The sequence below is a fragment of the Bombus bifarius genome, unplaced genomic scaffold, assembly GCF_011952205.1.
Source record: "Bombus bifarius isolate JDL3187 unplaced genomic scaffold, Bbif_JDL3187 scf7180000008286, whole genome shotgun sequence".
NCBI classification, from domain to species: Eukaryota; Metazoa; Arthropoda; class Insecta; order Hymenoptera; family Apidae; genus Bombus; species Bombus bifarius.
The window spans coordinates 737,915-761,586 of NW_022884569.1; the positions used below are offsets into that span (position 1 = coordinate 737,915).

General features: G+C 30.4%; 5 protein-coding genes and 1 long non-coding RNA gene across 11 annotated transcripts; 4 read left to right on the forward strand and 2 right to left on the reverse strand.

Moving 5' to 3' along the window:
• Positions 1-250: 250 nt before the first annotated feature.
• Positions 251-8,715, forward strand: LOC117212213. Of its 2 annotated transcripts, XM_033456797.1 has the most exons (10): positions 251-905; positions 1,409-5,029; positions 5,130-5,542; positions 5,693-5,719; positions 5,814-5,951; positions 6,024-6,145; positions 6,213-6,337; positions 6,429-6,712; positions 6,803-6,985; positions 7,074-8,715. In XM_033456797.1, the coding sequence occupies exons 2-10, from the start codon at positions 1,657-1,659 to the stop codon at positions 7,323-7,325; spliced, it is 4,917 nt and encodes a 1,638-aa protein (XP_033312688.1). In that variant the 5' UTR covers positions 251-905; positions 1,409-1,656; the 3' UTR covers positions 7,326-8,715. The 2 variants fall into 2 exon arrangements, with proteins under 2 accessions (XP_033312688.1, XP_033312690.1); XM_033456799.1 differs by lacking the exon at positions 5,693-5,719 and having other exon boundaries at positions 252-905.
• A 1,595-nt stretch (positions 8,716-10,310) lies between these two features.
• On the forward strand, positions 10,311-15,025 carry LOC117212241 (caprin homolog). The gene is made up of 6 exons (XM_033456856.1): positions 10,311-10,468; positions 11,420-11,638; positions 11,720-12,067; positions 12,183-12,950; positions 13,035-13,329; positions 13,402-15,025. The coding sequence occupies exons 1-6, from the start codon at positions 10,355-10,357 to the stop codon at positions 13,638-13,640; spliced, it is 1,983 nt and encodes a 660-aa protein (XP_033312747.1). The 5' UTR covers positions 10,311-10,354; the 3' UTR covers positions 13,641-15,025.
• Positions 15,026-15,207: 182 nt separating this feature from the next.
• Positions 15,208-17,690, forward strand: LOC117212244 (POC1 centriolar protein homolog A). 3 transcript variants are annotated; one of them, XM_033456867.1, is made up of 7 exons: positions 15,208-15,514; positions 15,721-16,072; positions 16,162-16,372; positions 16,505-16,587; positions 16,663-16,704; positions 16,783-17,061; positions 17,133-17,690. In XM_033456867.1, exons 2-7 carry the CDS (start codon positions 15,725-15,727, stop codon positions 17,424-17,426), a joined length of 1,257 nt encoding a protein of 418 aa, XP_033312758.1. In that variant the 5' UTR covers positions 15,208-15,514; positions 15,721-15,724; the 3' UTR covers positions 17,427-17,690. The 3 variants fall into 3 exon arrangements, with proteins under 3 accessions (XP_033312758.1, XP_033312756.1, XP_033312757.1); XM_033456865.1 differs by having other exon boundaries at positions 16,505-16,704; XM_033456866.1 differs by lacking the exon at positions 15,208-15,514 and having other exon boundaries at positions 15,568-16,072; positions 16,505-16,704.
• A 22-nt stretch (positions 17,691-17,712) lies between these two features.
• LOC117212250 (copper transport protein ATOX1 homolog) lies at positions 17,713-18,464 on the reverse strand. Its single transcript, XM_033456873.1, has 3 exons — positions 18,235-18,464; positions 18,080-18,155; positions 17,713-17,892 (listed from the first exon to the last, which is right to left on the reverse strand). The coding sequence occupies exons 1-3, from the start codon at positions 18,244-18,246 to the stop codon at positions 17,762-17,764; spliced, it is 219 nt and encodes a 72-aa protein (XP_033312764.1). The 5' UTR covers positions 18,247-18,464; the 3' UTR covers positions 17,713-17,761.
• A 1,344-nt stretch (positions 18,465-19,808) lies between these two features.
• On the reverse strand, positions 19,809-23,606 carry LOC117212242 (SH2B adapter protein 1). 3 transcript variants are annotated; one of them, XM_033456858.1, is made up of 6 exons: positions 23,289-23,606; positions 22,735-23,135; positions 21,734-22,614; positions 21,458-21,657; positions 21,123-21,374; positions 19,809-20,130 (listed from the first exon to the last, which is right to left on the reverse strand). In XM_033456858.1, the coding sequence occupies exons 2-6, from the start codon at positions 23,079-23,081 to the stop codon at positions 19,993-19,995; spliced, it is 1,818 nt and encodes a 605-aa protein (XP_033312749.1). In that variant the 5' UTR covers positions 23,082-23,135; positions 23,289-23,606; the 3' UTR covers positions 19,809-19,992. The 3 variants fall into 3 exon arrangements, with proteins under 3 accessions (XP_033312749.1, XP_033312748.1, XP_033312750.1); XM_033456857.1 differs by having other exon boundaries at positions 22,735-23,606; XM_033456859.1 differs by having other exon boundaries at positions 19,995-20,130; positions 21,039-21,374; positions 22,735-23,606.
• Positions 19,990-20,369, forward strand: LOC117212251. The gene is made up of 2 exons (XR_004488422.1): positions 19,990-20,122; positions 20,251-20,369. It is a non-coding gene; the product is annotated as an uncharacterized LOC117212251 (long non-coding RNA).
• Positions 23,607-23,672: the final 66 nt, after the last annotated feature.

Here is a 23,672-nt window from a genome sequence, read left to right on the forward strand (position 1 = left end):
AAATCTTATCTAAACTTTCAATTTTCATTTAAACTGTATATATAATAAGATAAGAAAAATGTCAACAAGTTTAAGGTATATTCTTACTGGTTAATGCAAAAAAATAGCTATCTCTCAGGAGAAATGAAATTGCTTACAAGTAAGCAAGTTATCAAGGAGGTAAGGTATATCAAGTGGAAAAATGTTCGGTGCTGAGTTTCTTGAAAAATCCCGCTTGTTGATCCCTTTCTCTAATCCTTAGACAGTAGATGGCGCAGTTTATTGTTGATTTCGTTCAAAATGGCGGCCTGTAATGGGCACTACGGGGTAATATTGTTCAATTCCCCGCGATAAATGACCCTATGCAAAATTAACTCGCCACGGTGTATGTGCGAGTACCGAGTCTAGGGTGTATCCGGAATGTACACTTTTCTTCGAATGGTCAAATCATGTGAGCAGAATCACAGCGCCAGCCGATCGAGTGTCGTGCATTGGCCAAGTTTGTGTAGCCATATTTATTGTGTTATTCGGCAAGACGTTATACTATCTTATACACCGGCAAATGTAATTGATATCCAAGACATATGGCTATTTATTATTAAAGGTAAAATCATCGTTTCAGCATTCGCTTTTAATAAAAAACGTGGCGATTTCATTACCCCTGATGAATGAAAAGCGATTATATGAGTATACATATAAAACATTTAAGGACCTTAGTACAATAGGACATGAAAAGACGCTACATTGAGTTCTTTCCGATTCTTCAAAAGCGGCGCACATTTGTTGTTAGTTTCTTTTTAGACCACTGTTTCTACAATTTACAAACGGTGAAACTTGTGCAATGCATTAAAGTTTGTATCTGTTTCTCTTGTTATCCTTAGTAGCACACGTTGTGTTGTGCGATGCAAAGAGAATTTTACGAAAAAGTGAGTATTTTTTTTATTAAAAATATAATTATGTGCTATTGTAATTTCAGTTGGTTAATTTATGTATTTATTTAATTGCAATACTCTAAACGAACAAGTGAAGACTGTGATAAAGAAATTGGTTATATATCCATTGTTGTGATGTATCACTTGACAATTTATATACTAAATGACGTTGAGATGGTGTATTATACAATTGTATATTAAATATCTTTTTAAATATTTTTATAAAATTTTCTTCACTGTATTAATAATATTTGTGCAAATGATATTATTCTTTCTGTCACAAAATCTTTTATTAGTCACAAAGCCTAATGGCTAATTACAACAATGTCATATTAATATTTTAAATAAAAAATCAGGTGTTTAAGTATCTTATATAATACAAAATGCATTATATATATATATAAATAAAAAAACAAGTAAAATATTTATAATTTATTCTATATAATACTTATTTTATGTTTGATTAAATTATATATAAAGACTGTGTATTTTTCCAGAAAAAGATGGAGGAACTATTATATCATATTGTCAGTCCTAATTATTGGATAAAGATATATAGACTATATATACAGTGAAAAAGTTTTTGATAGTTTTTTTCTATCTATATACAAGAAATAGATGTACAAAAGATTTGACAAAGAGTTGTGTTATGAATGTCAGTAACTATATGTGTAACATTTCTACATACAAAGGCCTGCTGTACGTGGACCAAGCAGGCTAGGCACTACCGTGCCAAGCTTGGGTAATGGATCCCGTTCGTCCGTGGTATGCATCATATAATCGTCTTACTGCAAGTAGTGCTACCAGTACATTTCAACCAGCGACTTCAAGCACAAGCAGTGACTTTGTATCTCATCATTTAGCAACGGCTGCTACTCAAGCAGCTCCTTCAACAACAACGTCACAATTACTTTTACAAGCTGCTCATACAACAGCAACTCTGGCGGGTCAGCCATCTTCATTTAACCCAGGGGGGTTTTTGTCTCCACCCCCTGTGGGATATGATGTTTTTACACCATTGTTTCATCATCCTAATCCTAAACAAGCACATTATGTTACTCAACATAGACAAGCTCTTGCTCAGGCACAAGTGTCAGTAACAAAACAAAATACTACAACAGAATCTGATATTCCTGTATTAAGAGAAAATTATAGTTCAGCACATCAACCAACGTTTTTTGAACACCAGGGTGCAGCAACGTCACCTACAACATCTACATTGGCTTGGACTCATCAGAACAATACACAATTACCTAGTCCATTTGGTATTTTGCCTCATGAAAGTGTTGTTCCTTCATCTCCAGGGCCATCTACTACAAAGCCAGCTAGTGGTGTTTATGAAAATACGTTTAATTCTCAATTTGCTACAACACAAACTATAAATAATTTAAATTCTCAATTATCTACATCTTCTGTTCCTGCTGCAGATTTTAAATCATCTAATTTCCCAGATAATAAAAAAGCAGTGAATGTAAGGCCTCAATCACCAGCAGTAAATGTGAAATCAGTAGTATCTACATCACAAACAAACAGCAATCAAAATTTCTTTCAATCAGTACCTACTACATTTAGTTCCGAAACGTTAGCAAATAATTATTCCACTGGAAATGGAAATCAAACTCCAAATGGGAAAGTGCAACCTACTCTTCAACATCAACAATCATGCATTGTTTCAACTACAAATAATGCAACCAATAAAGAGTATAGAATTCCTCAACCACCTGCTAGGTCAGTTGCATCAACAACTATATTTTTAAATACATCTGTCAGATCTGTGTCTTCACAAATTCAAGATAAGCAGTCCACACGAAATTTTGCTTCACCTCCAAATAAAGCAACTTCTACATCTCAACAGAACATACAAACTAAAGCACAGACAAAAATCTATCCAGAATTAAATACACACAGTAGTGAACATAGACGAAACGAACAAACATCTCATGATAATACTCAATCATCTCCTATCAGCTTTTCCATCATGGATTCACGTGGTTTGAATTATACTGCTGGGAATAATACAAATTGTACAAACACTAGTGGAAAACTCAATAATAATCAAAGAACTCAATCAAATAACAACTTACAGACTCATTCTCAACAATCACAACAACAACAGCAATTTCATGTTTTAAGCCAACAACAACAGCAGCAGCAACAAACATCATATAGACATTATCTAACAGGATCTACAACTGATCCTGAATATCATCACTCAGGAAGATCAAAATCTGCAACTTCCACTGATTCTGCTTATTCGTCTAACAATTCAACACAAAATGGACCTGATTGTAGTGTTGTTGTACCAAGAAGGCCAAGTCCATTGCAAGCGCATTCGCAAGCAAGTCCATTGGGACATGTCCCAAGCCCTGCTTATCCTATGTATAATAGTCCAATGGCTACTATATCTTCTCCTTCACCTTTACAACAACATACAGAAAATGGAAATCAATGTTCAAGTGGACCACCATATAAAGGAACTGTTCAACAAGTTACCCCACCATCACCATTAGATGTTACTGTTCCACGACCGGCGTCTCAAGGTCAGGTTGTTTATTCATCAGTTATCACAAGAGCTTTAGGTACTGCTGAAAATAAAACTAATTATAACACAGATAGCAAAAATTATGATAGACAGCAACAAGATTTTTCACAAGCTCAGAAACAAATTTGTTGGGAAAATGATAATCGACAAGCAAATAGTCATAGAAAATTTTCTGTTACTCTATATACTGGTGGAAATTCTGAAGTAAATCCTCAAACCTTGCCAGTTCAACATCAAGTACAACGAGTATTAAATGTTTCTGACAGACAACAATCATACTTTGACTCCAATCAAGTAACTTTACAAGATTTAAGTAGTTGTAGGGGAGATCCTATGAGTATTGTAAAGAATTTGCAGACATTACAACAAGGTTCTTGTCAAGTACAACAACAACAACAAACTACTGTGTCTGTTACTGCAACCGAACAACAAAAGCAAGTAGAAGAACGACGCAAAGTAGATACTACAAATAAGAAAAGAAAGAGTTTAGAAAAAAGTGGACATAATTCTTCGAATGAAATAAGTGGAACAACAACAATGACAGAATACCTAAGTAGGATACCACCACCTGCACATCATAATACAAATCAACAACAACAAAATGGTTATTTTGATTTTGAAAGATGGAATTTACCTCCACCTCCTGCTAAAATGTTTCCTGGCGCAACAGGTGCTTTCAGTTCACAATCAACTTTGCATCATTCAAATAATTTTGTTGGTACTCCAGCACATCAACATCAATCTTTGATGGTGTCTCATCATCATGCTCCACCTCCTATTCCATATTTCCCTGCTTTTCATATTCCACCAAGTCATCATCATTCACACGAATTTCAGTCTTCTGTTGAGATTACTCCTATTGGTTTTGGCGAAAACACAGCAAATCAAAATACTAATTTTAATCAAGATATTAGAGATGATCAACCTAAAGTAATCGTTCCTAACATTGAAGAAGAACTAGGTTTTTTACAACAAAATCAGCAACCAATTCAAACCATGAATATCTTAAATAAAGATTTTAAACAATCTAATAAAGATCCTAATTCAGGATTTATGACAAGTTATTTGAAATTTTTACAAGGAGAAAGAGAACCTTCACCTCCACCTGCAATACGTGGTGGTAGGAAAGCAACTTGGAGCAGGTCAAAACCTTATATTCCTGTAGAACCTAATAGATCAATAGAAAGTTCAACAAATGAAGAAACAGTAAAGATGCAATCAGAAAAACCACCTCCACCTAAAGAAACACCAGTAATTGATTATACTAATGATCCACGTTATTTTCCTTTACCCAAAGAACGGAAGAAGCAGAATTTTGATTCAAGTGATGATGGTTTTACTAGCGATGACGATTTTCTATTTCCGCCTAAAAAATCAGATAAAAAAGTATCAAATACGAATACTTCCAATGTAACAGAAATAATAACTATGAAACCAGAAGGTAAATCTAAAAAAGGGAGACCAATTAAACCTGGAGGACCAACAGATAGAAAAAGAAGAGCTGCAGCAGCTGCTGCAGCAGCAGAAGCAGCAGTAATTACCACAAGTGGCAAAATTTCCAAAAAGCATGAAGAAGGTAATATGTATATATATATATATATATCTTTTTTCTTTCCTTTTTCCAGATCAAGACATATTTCGTAATTGAATAATTTTATATATATATATATTTGTAGTAGATCCTTTACTTTTACCTCCAAGGCGTGAAACATCTAGAAGAAAGGCGAAGGAAAAAACCTCGGTAAAGCAATTTTTAGATCGACAACAGGGTATAGATTATTTTGATAATGATGAAGAACAAGGTGATTCTGATTCTGATCCTGCTTGGACGCCCGCTGTAAGATTAGTTGGAGATGAGGAGGAAAAAAAGAAAAAACGTGGGAGACCTGTTATTACTAAAAAAAGTAGAAAAGTTCTGGAAGAAGATGATTATTTTTCCAGTGATATTGTTATTTCAAAGAAGTCTAGTAGGAAAAAACATGAAACACCATCCAAAACTTCTAATGTCACTGGAAAATTGTCTTGTAAAATAGACGAAAAACTTTTAGCGTGTATCAGTGATGAAGATATTGATATTTCACCATTTAAGGTATATAATATAATGATTTTATTATTATATAATTTTGATTCATGTATACCGAATAATACATAGAACTGAACAATACAGATTATAAATATTCATCATATATATATATGTAAAGTAAATTATATTTGTAATATATTCTTATATTGCATGCAGCATTTTGAGGATGAACTAGATGACGTGGTAACTTTTTATGATTTTATAAAACAAGAACAGTAAATTTTAATGAAATGTTTTAAATATTTAATTTTTTGTCATTCTATCATATGTTTTTCAGTCAGGAGAATTTGTCGTAATCAAGGCAGATTTAGATGAAGAATATCCTCCACTTTGGAGAATAGATGGCAAAACATTATTGCAAAAATATGAGCCATTTAAATCTAATGGCAAGACTTTATATCGAAACATATCTACGGTAATACATAATAAACTTTTGGAGAATGTTCGTTTCTTTCCTATTAATGTATACATATCAATTATGTTTTAGTACTCGGGTTGGGCACCGCAAAATCGGCATATATATCAACAAGTTCCAGTAAAATTTTGGCAACAAGGCAAAACGGAAACTGTAGTAGAGTTCTTGAGAGACGAAATGATTATTGATGATAAGTAAGTTCTTTTTCATTAATATTTGAGAAGTACATAAACAAAGAAATTACCACTCTTTTCTTTTTAGCGAATGCATTGACAAATCTATGAAGGACACTGAAAAATATCAAGATAACTTTGAAGTGTATGTTCAAACATTGATTTCACAAGCTTTGGATTCTAATTTTCTTACTGAAATATTTCAAGAACAAGGTATAATTGCTATTCAATATTAAAATAATATTATTATATGTGTATAATTTCACATACACAGTTTTTATTTAATTGCGTTTGATCCGAGCAGATGATTATTTCTTATCAAACGTTAAGACTGTTGATGAAGTAACAGAAGAAAGGAAACAGCGGTTTCTGTCTACAACAAAATGGCGTTCAAATGTGATAAATGCAATATCAACTTGGCCATGTCTTAATGTTCTTAAAGATTTACCATTTACTGAATATAAAGGAAAGTCATGTGCTGGGTGCCAACAGCATAAGATTCATGCTAGAGTTCTATTGTATGGTCAACCATATAATGCAACTACATTGGAAGGTTCTCCGCCTGATCCAAGGATACCTCAAGAAAAGGTATTTAAATTATTTTTCCTTCATTGTTCATCTTTTAATAAATATTGTTAAAAGTTTATTACTATAATTCGCTAATCATTTAATTCTTAGGATTTTTTATTATGTCGAGTATGTCAAGCAAAGGTAGCTCTATACAATAAAGTAGCACATCAAAAGTATTTGACGTTTTTGGAGTGTGCAAGACGGGTTGCAGATAAGCGAGTAGAAGATCCTCTTAAAGATACCACAATAATATTAAACGAATTACTAGCAGATGAAACATGGTTAAATCAAGTAAGTAAATAGTAAATATTTTGTTGAAAAATTTTATACTGCTTGAAGATTAATTATAATAATTAAAACAATATGATTTTTTTTTCAGTTATTTAAGGAAGTTAGGACAATCTGGGCAGAAATAGATAATTTGGAACATCAAGCAAAAATAAAGTCAAGTTCAAGATCAACAATATCTTCCACAGTGAATAGTGCAGAGGAAACAAATGAAAGTGTTTCAACAACGCAGTCATCTGGAATGACTGCTAATATTTCGGATTCACAGGTGCCTACACAAAAAACCGAAAGGAATTCTGAAACAGTGTCTTGCGATGTGCAAATGAGCAGTATACCATCTTAGTGGTGCTATAATAATCGATATTGGTTTCATTTTATACAATACCTGAATACCATTAAACATTTAGTGGTATATCGATTTAATGGACATGATGTTAATACCAGTCTTGAGACCAAACAATTAAGTATTGTATTTTGAGGATAGTAAATATTTAAATTGGGTTAATACAATACGCTGTGACAAATGGTGAAGATAAATATTAATGTATAATCAAGAAATTGCAGTTATAGTGATAAATAGTAGTGAACGACGAGGTAAGTAAAAAGGTGACTTGCGTATAAACATCAGACATGTAAAATATTCATCCCCGCGTAAAAATTAGAAGTGAGCCCGAACTTTGCCATTGTAATAGCATGATAATAGAGATTTACGAATGTTTGTGTGCATAGACATTTAGTTCTAGCATTTGTATCATGATAATCTTATGTAATAACAAGGTCTGATACATTAAGATCTGAAGAAGAAATATGAAAGACAAATGATTTTAAAATATAAAGTGATAAGATATGATATATAAAACATCACGACCTTCTGTAATATATTTACATACATCACACTCTCTATACTTATGAAGGTCTGTTTTCTGCAAAGTGCAGAAACTGTTATGCTGTTTGTTCCTGTAATTGTAACTTCTAAATTCATTGTGAATTTTCTTTATAATATAGCTTACATTTATCTTTTTTTAATGATTTGACAAATTTTAAGGATATTTATATGCACGTTAATTTGTATATAAACAGATCATGTAACTACAAAATTTACACATATAAAATATGTTCAAAATATTAAGAAGTGTTCCAAAATAGCGTTATCTTCATAAAATGTTTCATGGCGAATGCAATATTTTGAAAACGTGCATTGTTTTACATATAGAAATCATTAGAATTTTGTAGAACATTTGTATATAAAAATAGTTTTAAGAAGATTAGGAATACGTCCTATGCACTTTTGGTTCATCATGTGTTGATATGGAAATTTGATCAACTACATGTATTATATCTTCCATTGTAACAGCTTAATAATTCAGTACCAAGTTTCTAAGTTCTTCCATTCTTCCATCTTAAAATAACTTTTACAGAATAATTCCATTCTCATTTTACGAAATATGAACAAAATATTATCATCATTTTAGATCATTTATTTTTGTGAATAATCTTGTAACTTGCAACATGCGCATATTATGTATGAAGTATGGATGAATATTGCATAAAAAATGTATCTATTTTCATAAAAATTCTGGTAATATCAGTGCTTTAAGATCTCTGATCTAATGAGCGAAATTACATTTTTTACTACTTATTCTATAATCAGAGTTTACATCATATCTTCCTTTTCAAATCTTACATAATAATCAATGAAAAGTAAACAAATTGTTAATAAAGAACATATAAAATTGAATCAAAATTTGTTTTTCTTATTTGGAAGCGTCTAAGTTTCTAATATATCTTTCAAAATTTAATAATTATGATAGAATTTTATTTTATTTAGTAATTACGTAAATTTAATGATGTAACTATTAAAACAAGCTTTACTTTATTCGAATATTGTCAAAAATTTTGAAATATAAATATATTTTATCATTAAGGACGCTTTTATGGATATCTATCAATAGTTAATAGAAAATTAAGAATAAAGTAATAATTGCTAACAATTTTTCTGTATATTAAATGTTATACTCCAAATTATATTATTATTATGTTAAAATAATTATTGTTTCATCTTTATTATAGTGATTATTATCATTATTGCTTAATTCTTAAGTTTTCGATCTGTTCTTAGCTTTGTTAAGAAAAAAATTCTCTAAATATGAGAGTGGTGATATGCGTGTGTGGCGCGATGTATTTTTCAAAGACGATATATCAAATTATATTTGTAAATTATAAAAATATGATGGTAAGAACAGAGAGGGGGGTGATGACTGCTATGATGAAGCTATAGAGTTTTAGACATCTTTCATATGCTACAATAAATTGAAATTATTGTATTAATGATTGTCGTCGGGTTACCGAGTTGTATAATAAATTATTTCAGAAAACTATTAACTTGAAACCTAAAAATGCGGGCATTTGGTCATTGACGCAATAATAATAAAGGAATGTATACAGTTACAAAATATTTTCTTTTTAGCAAATGTGCCATGCAATATTTCATATCGATAAAGAAGCTGGTGCTATATATACATATATTTATTTATCGTCCAAATTATGCAATTAACAATATTTCAATCGTTTCAGTTGAAAATGCATGAGAGCGTTATCAGTCATTTGTTTTTACGAAAGTAACAAAAAATTAAAAATTAAAATATATATAGCACTAGCTATAAAATATTATTGCCAACAATGTAGAAGTTAATATTGTTATATTGTATTCTTTTTCAAACAAAAGTGTATGTTTATTTGTTCAATTGTAAACTTATTAATTTCTAAATCATGATGAAGATCAAGCATAGTCTCTTAATCATGAGGTTACAGTATTTCTGTTACTACGATTTAAAAATGAAGATATGATAAAAAAAATAGCGAAATATTACTTGGGTAATTTATGTTTTTATTAATCCTTTTTCAATAAAATGACAAATTTTACACAACATATTGTTAAATTGTCTACCTCTACTATTATATAATGCTCATTGAATACATAGTTTTATAAATTTCTATTTTTAATTGTTTATTTTATATGTATATATTTATAAATGCTTAAAATGTATTTTATAATATGAAACGATAAATTTAGCTAATTGTTTCATATATTGTCATTACGAAATATATACATACAGATAGTATTATTAAAGAAAATTTAATAAATACTTTTTATTTTGGTAGAACTATAATATTAATGACAAAAATATATACTATTGTTTTATAATTTACATAGTTTTGATGTAAAGGGTTCTAAAAAAAATTGTTACAATACTGACGTAGAGGTTAAGTACAAGATCAAAATGAGCATGCGCTTATGTCGCTTCTCTTTCCCCGTTCCCCGCAACTCCGTTACTATTCTGATTTCCAGTTCGCGTTTGTTGCCCGTGAAGGATGCCTTCTGCCAACCCTAAACTAGAAAAACAGGCCTCTACGGAGACCGTAGAACCTATACGCCAAGCAATTATCGTTATCGAGCATAAGATACGGAATCTTGAAAAGCGTAAGGTAAGTACTTGTATAATATATACGTAAATAACGACAAGAAAATTATCTGTCAGTTGATAGCTTTTACGGTGCAATCCGCCATGATTGGATACGCCATGTGCTCACGCTTGAGATTTCATAGGTATCTGATGATTATATTATGATGAATTAACCCTTGTTATTACATTTTCGTATTGAATCTTTTTCATTTAAGTTGAATTAAAGCAAAATTAATTTTTTTCCTACGATCGAACACCTAAATTCTCAATCGTGAACCTCGTGTCATGGCGGTATCTTCTAAAGATGTGCACAAAACTTTACGTGACACGCTTACGAGCCGCTACCGGTAAATTACATTGTGTAATGATATCTTTTGTTTAATATAATGTTAAAAATCTAAATATGAAATTCAAATACATGTATTACGTTTTAATGTGTAAGAAATTCTTTATTTGCCCTCGTTTATAGTACTTGCGTGAATCAGTTTTCTGGAACCATACAACACTATAAGAAATTATGAACCAAATTTAGTTTCTTTTTTACATAAAGAGTAGATACATATGTAAATTTTTATTTAAAGTTAACAATTATTTAGACGTAACATTTTTTTTATGTATATTATCGTTATTTTAAATTGTGTATATGTATGCGCACACACACGCGTGTATGTATAGGGCATATGTAATATGATGTATGATGTATATCACTGGAAAATAATAATAAATTGATATTTTTTGTATAAATTACTTTTATTTATTTATGTGTGAGCGCGCCTGTGCCCTTATATACATTTTTTAAATAGTATATGATATGGTTATATTGTATATGATATGCTTAGTATATGATATGCTTGTATTATATACATATGTATTATATGCATATAATAATTTTCCATTATATATGATTAATTTTATTGTTTATATTATTATATTTTAGAAATACAGTAAAATTAATAGCACATGTTACATTTAGGGAAAATTAGAATCATATAGGGATCTGCAGAAGAATGGAAGGGAACTAAATGCAGATCAGAAAACAGCAGTAGCCAAATATGACGAGGTGTTACAAACGTTGGATATTACGAAGGAACTGTATAAGCAAATTGTTGGAATTGCACATGATGCGGTCAAACAGCAAAAAAAGTTGGCAAGGAAGGAAGCTATTGAAAGAATGCAACAAGATATTGCAAAGGTATAACTTAAGTATGATTTTATAATATAAGTAACTTGTATCAGTCTATTAAATGTTTGCAATATTTACTAATTATCTTAGGTGAGAGAAGTTCTTCTTATACAAGATGCACTAATGAACATGGGTACAGAATCTGTTAGAGAAGATTTTCTTGCTGGAAAAAATGGAGCTGTAAAATTATCAGAAGAGGATTTAAAATATTTAGACAGCTTGTATAATGAAGTTATGATGAAACATCATAGAGAAGAAAGTGAACCAACATTCCTTCAACAAGTGCAGAAAGTAGCAGAACATTACGTAGCCATTGTTGATGGAAAACAAAGAGAGGTTGTTGGTACAACTTATAACAAACTAAAGGAAATTATTACTTCCATTAATCAGTGTGGCTATTTTGATCAAGTTCATGAAACTGAAGCTGTAGTAGAAGAAGTAAGTCAAGCATATTTACGTATTTTTGACATTTTAATGATTAATTTATGTAAAACAAGATATAATTAAACAAATGAAAAATGTATTAAAAAGTATTTCATTAAATTCTTCACAGGTTACAGAGGCAGTTGCAGAAACACAAATATCTGAAACACCTGTGCAAGATCAAGTCAATGAAGAATATAATACCAATGACAGACACATTCCACCTGAATCCATGATTCCAATTCCTAACTTCCCGGTACAAGTCGCTCCGCTCCCTGTTGTTTCTGGCACTACACCAGTTTCTGGTCCCATTCCTGTAGTTGCACAACCCATTCCACATCCAGCTGCACCAGTTGAAACATCTTACTACACAAATGCAACAGGATTTGTTCCACAACCGCAACCACAACAAGCCCAACAAGCTCAACAACAACCACCACAAGCTCCTAGAATTAATGACGTTATAGGCACACCAAATTTCTTTTTCTTGCAAGAATCCGAACTTGATTCACCAGATGTTACATCACAAGCACCGATTGTTTCACACATTCCTGCTGCTGTTAACACACCTATTCCTTCGCAGACATTTACAAATCAAAACTTTGCAAATGCACCGGTAGTAGCACAGCCAGTCATATATCAACATCAACCACCACAGGATATGTCCCACATTCCTGGATTTGCTAATCCTAACCCGCCTCCACCTATTCCAATGCCACCCTCTCATCAGCAACCAAATATGCAGTACAGTCCTCAGCATCCTACTAATTTTCAACAGCAACCCCAACAACAGCAGCAGCAACAACCACAGCAACAAGCTCCTTCACAACAGATAACACAACAAGCGCAAAACCAGAATTTTGAGCATCAACAAGAAAGCCAACAACAATCTGCTGAAGTATATTACAAATATTATATTACCAGTAATAAAACATATCATATTTTATAATAATCAGAATACTAAAATACTAGTCTTTTCCAGGAAAAAGTTGAAGAAAATCAAGATGAAACAACAACAGCACCAGAATCAGAAATTGAACAACCTACTGAATCTGTTGATTGGTGCCAGATGGCTGAAACTAACGATTGGAATCAGACAGATCAATCACAACAATCTGCTCAAGATTCACAACAGACACAACAACAAACATCTCAGCAAACTTGGGGTGATCAACAACGTAGTGGGTATAGAGGTAGAGGTGGAAGAAGAGGCAATTCTAATGGTTACAATGGAAGAGGTAGGGGCGGTTATCAACAAAATGGACGTGGAGGACAAGGTATAAAATATTAATATTATTATTAGACGACAAAATTTAATACATTTGATTAAATAATAATTTTATACTTAGGAACATACTATCGTAATGATAGCAACTATCAAAATGGTTATCAACAACGATCTTGGGGAAATAGCGAGGGAAATAGCGGTTATAATTCTGGTTATAAAAGAGGTGGTGGCGGATCAAGAGGTGGAGGTCCACGAGGTGAGCGTGGTATGGATAGAGGTGGTCGAGGACAGTTTCGCGGCCAAAGGGGTGGGAATCGTGGCGGTTATGCGCCTCGTGGTAAACCCCATACGCAGCAGTAATAAAAATGCGATAGAATAATACACAGTGAAACAAATAATGTTGTAAGATCATAATTCAATTGTCTATTTACGAAAAAACCTAAGTCGTATCCTTAATACGTACAAATACTTTGAAAAAATAATGCACTGAATCGTATACACGAATTTTAGTATGTAAAGTAGCAATTTCAACGTTCCAAATCGTTATTTGATAGACCTTGTAAATGATTAATTAATTATATTCATACATATTAAGTAAATAATATTAAGTAAAAATATTGATACTTATATAAGTTTACATTTTTAAAATGTTGCATTTAATTGATGTGATAAGAAAGATTGATTTTGGGAAAAAGATATTTTGGTACATTTGTTTGCGGCTTAGGATATTTCCTAAATGAGACATTGAATACAAAAATTTTGCATTTGAATTTGGTATCCACAATTATCAAAAGAAAGATCTATTAACATTAATGAAAAAGTTATGCAGACGTAACATTGTGATATAAGAAAAGATCAACCAAATTTAGAAGCGTGAACCCACCATGCAAGTATTATTGTGTTGTGACAGAAGGCAGTTTTCACAGGGCAACAACAGCTGATCAACAAAGATTAGAAAAATAATTTTATTATAAAAAATATAAAAAAAATGAGAACTCATACAAGCATTTCACGCAAAGACACAAGGATGTATTTAACGAATAACGTTAAAATGATTACACAAATAGATGAACTGCACGACCATCTCTTTGTCTTGCGGCGCATCGTTCTAGAGAATTTTTTAAGATACCAGAAAAAAGAGGATACAGTGAGCAATGCCTTCTAGTGCTATATATCTTCTTGACTTCATATTCCATTTTCGGTCTATGAATCTGTGAAGTATTTAGAAAGTTAAAGTTGTCGAGATTTAGTATTTGGGAAAATGAAAGATTAACGTAATATATGAATACACAAAAATGTTTTTCATGAAACGTGTTTCATGATTGCTACTAATTACGTCGCTCCCTCTTCTGTTTTTTCTGTGTGATTCCAAAATTCTATACGGTCGCCTACGCAGCTGGCCAAGTAAAAGAGATTGCAGTGCAATGTCAAGTTTATGAAGCAACATTACCTGATTTTTTTATCGCAAAATATATATGATTATTTTTAAAAATAAAAAAAAGCGATAGTGCGGAGCTTTAGCATGTAAGTTGAGTGTACAATTACTGACTAGAGGCAAAGAAAGCGCATTTGAAGAGTGCGCTATTGACAAAAGCCACGCTCACACCGCCAAACACGTGATGAGGAGTACCGTATTGTATTTCGTTTGTATATTTGTGTTTAATCACCTCCATCTACAGTTATGTTCAACTATCCTATGAATACCTATGTATCTTCCAAATAAAGATCTAATTCAACCCTGCTAACTAGCCTACCTATCGTACTCATTGTCAACATGAGAATCGTTTCATTCTTCAGCTTGTTCTCAAATAAAAAAATCGAATAAAGTATTTGATTAATCATATTTTATTAACAGTGTGTACTCTTTGTTGCTTTCTCTTTTTCTTTTTCGCTTTAAATAAAATTATGGAATATTCATATTATTGTTTGGGGACGTACTGTTATTGTAATTGAAGTAACTATTTGAATTTCGCGCTTTCCAATGCCTGAGTGACAGTACTTTAACTGATTAACGTAGTGAAAATTCGTTTCAAATTAAACATGGTTAAAATCTTGAAATATTTGATATATTACATTTAAGTTGATATATAGTGTTTGTGCAAAATATTATATCTCAATATTTATAATAGAATTGTATATACATATTTTATATATTGCGGATATAACAAAATGCAAGTGCATCTATAAAACAATTATAATACGGTTATAACGATAATCAATGTGATTAAACATAGGTAATCACTGTTTTTTTTTTTTAAATTCATTAAGATTGAATAAATTATATTTAAAATATACGTATTATTATTAAGACAATATATATAGTATTGAATACTTTATATGTACGCTAATTAGTGCATTTAGGTTAAGGATATTAATAATTTTTCTAATACTATGTGAAAATATTTTGTTAGAATTTTACACAATTTATTTATTGTATTAGAACGATGATCAGAACTGCTTGCGATCCTACAATAGAAAAACACTTTAAAGGCCATGAAAATACTATCACAAGCTTATGTTTCCATCCTGAAACTACTCAATTAGTATCAAGTAGTTCAGATAAAAGTATAATATTATGGAATTTGAAAGAGTCTGTGAGAGCTTGCAGATTCCTTGGGCATAAAGATGTAGTTTTTGATGTCACTTATGCACCATCAGGCGAAGTCATAGCTAGTGCTTCCAAAGATAGATCTGTTAGAATTTGGGTACCTAAAATAACAGGACAATGCTTAGATTTTAAAGCACATTCAGGAGCTGTTAGATCAGTACAATTTAGTCCAGATGGGGAAAAGGTACTTATATTTTATATGATGATAGAAATGGTAACTTACTTTAATACATATTTAAATTTATATGCATATATGTATGTTTTTATAAATAGTTAATTACTGCATCAGATGACAAAAGTGTTAAATTATGGATGGTATGTCAAAGAAGATTTCTTATGTCATTTACATGTCACACAAGCTGGGTCAGATGTGCTAGATTTTCTTCTGATGGTAGACTTATAGTCTCTTGTAGTGATGATAAAACAATAAAATTATGGGATGTCACGAGTGGACAATGTATTAGAACCTTTAATGATGTAAAAGGTATATCCTATATTTATATTAAAAGCTATTAGAAGCTATTAGTTTTTCTTTCTTTTTTTCTATGCATGTTTAAAAAATGTATTATATTCTATTAAAAATGTTTAAATACAAGTTCTCAAACATCTTTACTAGCTTATTCTACACATGTGGAATTTCACCCAAGTGGTTCTGTTATTGGATCAGCAAACATAATTGGCTGTGTGAAATTATATGATGTACGTACTGCTTCTTTATATCAACATTATGCAATTCATAAAGATTCAGTAAATATGATAAAATTTCACCCAAAAGGAAACTTCATATTAACTGCATCTGATGATTCAACAATGAAGGTATATTGGATTCTTTTTTATAATAATAATTAATTTAATAACATTTTTATATTGCATTTATTAAAAACTATAAAATAGGTTTTAGATTTACTAGAGGGTCGCCCAATTTATACACTTAAAGGTCATGCAAATGGTACTGGTGTAACATCAGTAACATTCTCTTCTAATGGAGAATTTTTTGCCTCTGGTGGTACAGATCATCAATTATTAATGTGGAAAACAAATTTTGATAAAGATGATGTTGCTAGAAAAATGTCTCGGCATTTAGTTTCACCTGTTAAAGTATCAGAATCAAATATGAAGGAAGAAAAATCACATAAAGATGATGATATATCTGGAGGAGAGGAAGAAGTAGAAGTAACTATTATTTTGAGATTTACAATCTATTCATATAATATTTTATAACTTAAAACATTTTATTGTTTTAGTCATTACATGAGAAATTTGATACTATAAATTTAAAAAATGGAAAACTTCGTTGTGAAGTACCAGATACTGGAGTATTAGATGGCAATATAGAATATAAAGTCATAAATATGAGAAATCAAAGACCTTTTGAAGAAGGGCGTATTGTGAATATATCACACTTACCTAAAGAATCACCTGGTACATGTTCTAGTAAAATAGTAGATGCACTTAATGAGCAAGTGCAATCATTAAGTGATGCTGTTACCATTTTAGAACAACGTTTGTCAATACTAGAAGAAGAATTAAGAAAATAACATTTTGTATTTTATTTATGAAGTTATTCAATTATATAATTAAATAGTAAATATTTGTAAGATATATATTTAAATTGTACTTAATATGTATCTTTTAAGGTTAATTATTTCAAAATATAATATAAATTTTTAAATTGATTTATTAGTACAGTGTTATAAAGATGAATTTTAGGTATACCCTTTTTGTAAAATTTGAGATTTTAATGTAAAAAGCTACATACAATACAATAATTTTGTAGAAGAACGAAAATATAAATTTTAATATAACAAAAAGTAACATTAAATCTATAATACAATTATTTTTTTATTCCTAAAAATTGACATGACTTTCCAGTTTATTTTTTTATTCCTAAAAATTGACATGACTTTCCAGTTTTCTTAATAACTTGTAATATTTCATCAGAAGGAAGTGCAGATGTTACAGACACCTTGTTTCCTTGTAGATCTACTTGCACATTGTTAATACCTAAAAATAAATTCTAAATTAAGCAATTTTTTAATGCAATAACATTTCCATATGTTTTTGGTATTTGACATTCTTTATCATACAATTTAAATTAATTATTATATGTTTAGTAAGAAAAAAATTAAAAAGTAAAATACTACCAAATTTAAGTAAAATATATAAATATATAATAAACTTGAAACCATACCTTCCTTCTTATTAAGTACATTTGTTACAGCGGTGGCACATCCTTCACATGTCATTTCTACATTAAATTCGTGCACCTTAAATTTGTATTGTTTAACTAATATGCTATTAATTGTAAATTAAAAATTTAATTATTATAATTAGTAATTTCATTACCTGAGATGCCATACTGATAATCGTTTGTATTTGTTAAATCAACCTAGCACGATATATCAATTGTATGATTGTGTACTGTATCGCAGACAGAAACGAGCCTTTTTTATTGAACCGGAAATAACTCTTATCTAGTACTTAAAATGATAATATAATAGCAGTAGCTATTGGGTGTTTAACAAGTATTCAGAGAATTACTTGTTTTCAATGACGTACTTATAACAATGGCTGGTGTTATTTTTATTAACCTATATGACTAATGCTAAATACCATAATAAAAAGTAATTTTTTCATTTCAATAATAATATATTTCTTTATACAAGAATTACACGTGATTTAATTGACAGAACATAGATATATTTTACAATTTTTCAAATAAAAAGGTTAATCTGCGGATGATAAATCTGGATTACCATAAAATATTTACCTAAAAGTTTACTAATTTAAGAAAAACATGACTTCTTTAATAATAAAATGCATTAAAAATATGTATCATAATTAAATAATTTAATTTTTATGCTTTTTTGTTTATGAAAATTTAACATGTTTTCATACATACGTATTCTAGTAATAAATTCAGTTCAATCACTTCAAAGTTTAAATGTAATCTTATTAAGTACACCATTTTTTTAAATATTGAACTGTTTTTATTAAAGATAAATACTTTTTCTCTCTTTCTCTCCCTCTCTTAAAAGTTCATATTTAGTATCAATATAAGTATTAATATAATCATACATTTATCTATAATTTAATTTTGCACATTCAGTAATATTGCTCTATGTCATGATTATGACTAACTTTTATATGCTTATCAATTTAATAATACTTTCTTACATTAACATTTACCATAAAATATAGTGATATATTTTAGAATAACATATAATTATATAAGTTTTAATGCATTTTAATTTTATTTAGATTGAATGTTGTGATTAAATTATTGAGTTAATTATTATGATTGAATTATTTATATATAACACATAGACTCTCTCTCTAATTTTCTGACTTCTTTAAATCAAACTTTATTGATATGATCTATATATAAGTATTATTTAACAATATATTCTACAATTCATGTAGGAGAAAGGATAGTCATAGTAAAGAGATTGTCTGTAATAGTTTTATATATAAAACAAGACTAACTTTCATATACATTTACATGTTTTTTTTATGTATATTCTTATGTAAGTACATACACTTAAGTAAATTAATTGGTATAATGGACTGTGTTCTATAGTTTCAAAATATTTCCTCAGTTACTTCAATAAAATAAAGACAAAGGCTGTGGTCTTTTAGTTTTATGATATTTTAAATATTTTATAATACTTACAATGTTTATTATGATTTATATGATAATTTGAGCTGATATATCTGAACGTGCAGAGAATACAACTGATACAATCTTGTTATAAATTTCATTGAAATTTTGAAATAATTTATATACATTATTTTAAAAATGATTTATAAAACAATTATATGTCGAAGATTATGTTTCGATCCCAAAATTGGGTAAAAACATGTTAATAAATATAGTTGTTGAAAACGTCATCTTGCAAGATTGGAAAAGTTGGAAGCAGTTGATTTGAAAAAATACATTGTTTACATAGGAGAAATAATACACTTTTGTATAACACTTTATGATAACAATAATAACTTCAACTTAAAATTATCTTGCTTTGTAGGATAAGTTGATGGGAAAACTATTTAATCTAAAGGACCAACTGGGTTGTAGCCTGATGGTAGAGTATTATGAATCCATCGTCAAAGAAAACTATAAGTATTTTGAATTGCTCTACCACTAGATGATGATGAACTTTGTTGTTCTGTAACGTTGTTTTGTTGTTCCAGTCTTTCCAGTGATTCTGTACGTGTTCTTATAGAACCACCATATGTGCGTACCTGTACATTAACATATACACATTTATTATGTTTAATTTAATTAAGTTATATTTTATCTTAAATTTTCTGGATTTGTAAGAAAATTCTATATAGTAATAAATTAATTATTCGTCCTTTCAGCTATTAAGATGAACCAGAAATTTTAAGAATACTGTACACATAAAAGCGAGCTCCTTGTCCCACGGTCATATTTATTGAGCACCATTGTCTCTTATATTAATAAAACTCTTTAATACTAAGAGTTATAGATGTATTTCAATTTTGAGAATTGTTTCCAATACTAATTACATATATATATATATATATATTTAATTCGATTATGTTAAATTTCCACATTCGGATTGGAAGTTTGGTAATATATATACATTTGACGTGAAATTAATAAGAAGATATTATAAATAATAAAACAGTAACATTAATTTAAAAAGCAATTATTCTAACTAAAATAATAAAATTGTAAGTATGGCAACCTTGCATCAAAATTTATTTTGAAGGTAAGACAACAATTTTTTTTATAAATCATAACAAAAGAAATAGTAAATATATTGAATTATTGAAGAAATATTCTCATAGAAAATCCTTGATTTTAAAACACGATTTAAAAAAAAACAAATGAAAGAAAATATATTCACATGTGTAGTATAAATGATCATTTCTGTATGTATGTATGTATATATGTATACAGAATATACAGTATATATGTATATACATGTATACAGAAATGATAACTTATACTAAAAAGTATATTTATATACAGTGATAATTAAATATTTATAAAATAATCCGAATATGGACCTACATGAAGTATTAAAAATTGATACCTTTATAATGATATAAATATCAATTTAGTATGGTATATATCACCAGCTGTACAAAAAATGGGTGCATCATTTTATTTATTTACTCACTGTCTGTAGATTAGACTTCAGACTGTGGGTGTTAGCCACTCGCGTTCACTCAAGAGGAGTTAGACTTCCACTGCTGACTCTTACTTCTCTTGGCTCTGGAGCAGCTGGGGGTCTCCTTTCTTGTAACTGTTGTTGATTTATTCCAGATGCATTATGATGTCCTGACCGTGTTGCATCAGTCGCCACAACAAATTCTGTGAGAGTGACATCTGCTGTTCCACCGGATTCAAGAGGTATGGCATTTCGACGAAAGTGTTCAAGCATATCATATATAGCAGGAAAACAAAGATGCTGAACACGACAATGTCCCTGATCGTTTAATGTCATACGCAAATGCTGCAGTAAAGGTGAAAAATGAAATTTTTTAGACGACTATAATTAAATTTAAAATAATATAATTAAAGGAAATAACATATTACCTTTGCTCTGCCTTGAAAATTAAAAGTTAATACAAATTCCCCTTTTCTTGTTTCACTTTGTCGAACAAGAAATACACCATGACCATTAGCAGCACTATGTAAAACGAGCTGTGCTGCATCTGATCTAGGGAGGGTCCCATGAAACCATGGATATTCTCTTAAACTGCTAGATAAATCTAATTCACCATCATTTGCATTCACTACAACAAAATTGAATTATTTATAACATACAAGCTATATGATCTTAAAAAGTACTTATAAATAAATTTATCATACTTTGTTCAATATCTTGTTGTGATGAACATAATTCCAGATTACTATTACTTCTTATACGTAGTCTAGGAGGTATTTCTGGAGGGTTGCCACCTATTTCATCTCCATGTTCATGGGATGTAGATCGGGAACTTTTACTTGTAGAATTAGTTCTTAATCTATCTCCTTCACTACCAATAGCTAATGAACCATGTCCTAAGGAATCTCCAGTAACATCTGTTCCAGAACTAGGATTAACAGAATTTTGTTGTACTGTGCGCATACAATATTTGATAGTAGCTAACCATGATCTCATATCATTTGAATCATGAGCTTCTATTACAAATTCCATATTTTGTGTTTTTAATACAAAGGTATTTTCATGATCTGGCATTTCTAATGCAGTTGTTTCCCTGGCTTCAGTTATTGCAGAACAAAAGACACCACTACGTGGTTTTACTGCTTTTGGAGGAGAATAAAATTCTAACATATATCCACCAATTGCTTTTATTAAGGCAAGCCTAGATTTCTCCCATTTTTGAGTTCCATCAATATTTTCTCCCATTAAGGAATTAACAATGCCTTCTTTTCTGCATTCCACCACAATCTTTGAAAGTTTAGCTTTTGAATGCTTATCTCTACGATGTTCACTATGAGATAACTCCACTTCATCACTTTGCTGCTTATGGAAGAAGCTTTTGCCCTTCTTAAGCCCTTTAAAGGATAAGCGGCGGAAAAATGGTTTGTGTGCAGGCTTTGGTGATATTGCATCTCCATCATGTTCAGAGTAATCACTGAATTCTTCATGAGATGATATACGAATAGGAGCATTGTTGTTTTGGCTTACAACATTAACATCTCTATCATTACTTGCTATATGCCTTGTGTCATACAAAGATGGTGATCTGGCAAAGTAATTAAAAAGATTTATAAAATTTTTATACATTATTTTCATAATAGTGTACATATTTCAATGACTTAAAAAAGTTATAAAAGCAAACAGAATGTATCTTATTACGGCATACCTAATCGTACGACGTAGGTATTCGCTTTCAAAGTGTTCACAAAAGCTTTCGACAAATTTTCTTAAAAAATCACGATGGGAAAGATTCGATCTTGCACTTTCTGGTAAATTTAAACTGACGTAGGTACAAAAGGCCTTAGCAAAATCAGAAGCCGAAGCGCGGGCGTGTCTCTCACAAAATTCTATCCAACCAGGTGCAGCTTCAGGCGACACGGCAACCGCCGGTGCCGTTGTTGTTGTCGGCGTAGCCGTCGTCGTCACTGTTACAGCTGTCGTCGTCGTTGCCGTTGTTGTTGATATTATTGTACTCGTTGTTGGTGTCGCCGCAGTTATGGTATAAACACTCATTACCGGCGTGTGCCTCACCAAGGGGGCTAAAGACCTCCCCCTGCCACTATACAACTACCGCAAAATTCTTAATACAATTGCAGTACTCTATGTATAGAAAGCACACGCGCATACATACATATATACATATATCGAATTTCTTCGTATGTATAGACCAAATACAAGACAATGTACTACTGGATATTGTTATTTTCTGAGTGTAATTACCAGTGCAGTGATTCAACAACAGAATCCACTTGCTTCAGGGAAAGATGAATAGATATTATTCCCTCCAAGTAATTGACCTTTCTTTTTTATCGTTCTTTTCTTTTCCCTTCGCAGTGAATTTCCGTGAAACGAATAACAATTGTTTTAACAAATTATAATTCGTCGGTGCATTTTCGGTTTTCTTTCTCTATTCGTGTAACCGGTATCTGACTTTCATGTTTGATTTTCTTAAATTTTGCGTAACAATATCTTTGTTTCGCGGAAATATTTTTACCGACATTATGAAATATGGAACCGTTAAAACTACTAGCGCAATCTGTCTTGCGTGTAGTGCAGTACATGTGAAAAATTATACTACAAAAATGTCGACAAGGATGGCAGTTT

Coding starts and splice junctions, on each gene's coding strand:
- LOC117212213 (XM_033456797.1), top strand. CDS start 1,657: ATGGATCCCGTTCGTCCGTGGTATGCATCATATAATCGTCTTACTGCA. Junction 5,030..5,129: donor TTCCAAAAAGCATGAAGAAG/GTAATATGTATA, acceptor ATATATTTGTAG/TAGATCCTTTACTTTTACCT. Junction 6,338..6,428: donor TGAAATATTTCAAGAACAAG/GTATAATTGCTA, acceptor TGATCCGAGCAG/ATGATTATTTCTTATCAAAC.
- LOC117212241 (XM_033456856.1), top strand. CDS start 10,355: ATGCCTTCTGCCAACCCTAAACTAGAAAAACAGGCCTCTACGGAGACC. Junction 12,068..12,182: donor CTGAAGCTGTAGTAGAAGAA/GTAAGTCAAGCA, acceptor AATTCTTCACAG/GTTACAGAGGCAGTTGCAGA. Junction 13,330..13,401: donor AAATGGACGTGGAGGACAAG/GTATAAAATATT, acceptor TTTTATACTTAG/GAACATACTATCGTAATGAT.
- LOC117212244 (XM_033456865.1), top strand. CDS start 15,725: ATGATCAGAACTGCTTGCGATCCTACAATAGAAAAACACTTTAAAGGC. Junction 16,373..16,504: donor AACCTTTAATGATGTAAAAG/GTATATCCTATA, acceptor CATCTTTACTAG/CTTATTCTACACATGTGGAA. Junction 17,062..17,132: donor GAGGAGAGGAAGAAGTAGAA/GTAACTATTATT, acceptor TTATTGTTTTAG/TCATTACATGAGAAATTTGA.
- LOC117212250 (XM_033456873.1), bottom strand. Junction 17,893..18,079: donor TGTACTTAATAAGAAGGAAG/GTATGGTTTCAA, acceptor ATTTATTTTTAG/GTATTAACAATGTGCAAGTA.
- LOC117212242 (XM_033456858.1), bottom strand. CDS start 23,081: ATGAGTGTTTATACCATAACTGCGGCGACACCAACAACGAGTACAATA. Junction 22,615..22,734: donor TACCTACGTCGTACGATTAG/GTATGCCGTAAT, acceptor TTACTTTGCCAG/ATCACCATCTTTGTATGACA. Junction 21,375..21,457: donor ATTTTCAAGGCAGAGCAAAG/GTAATATGTTAT, acceptor CCTTTACTGCAG/CATTTGCGTATGACATTAAA.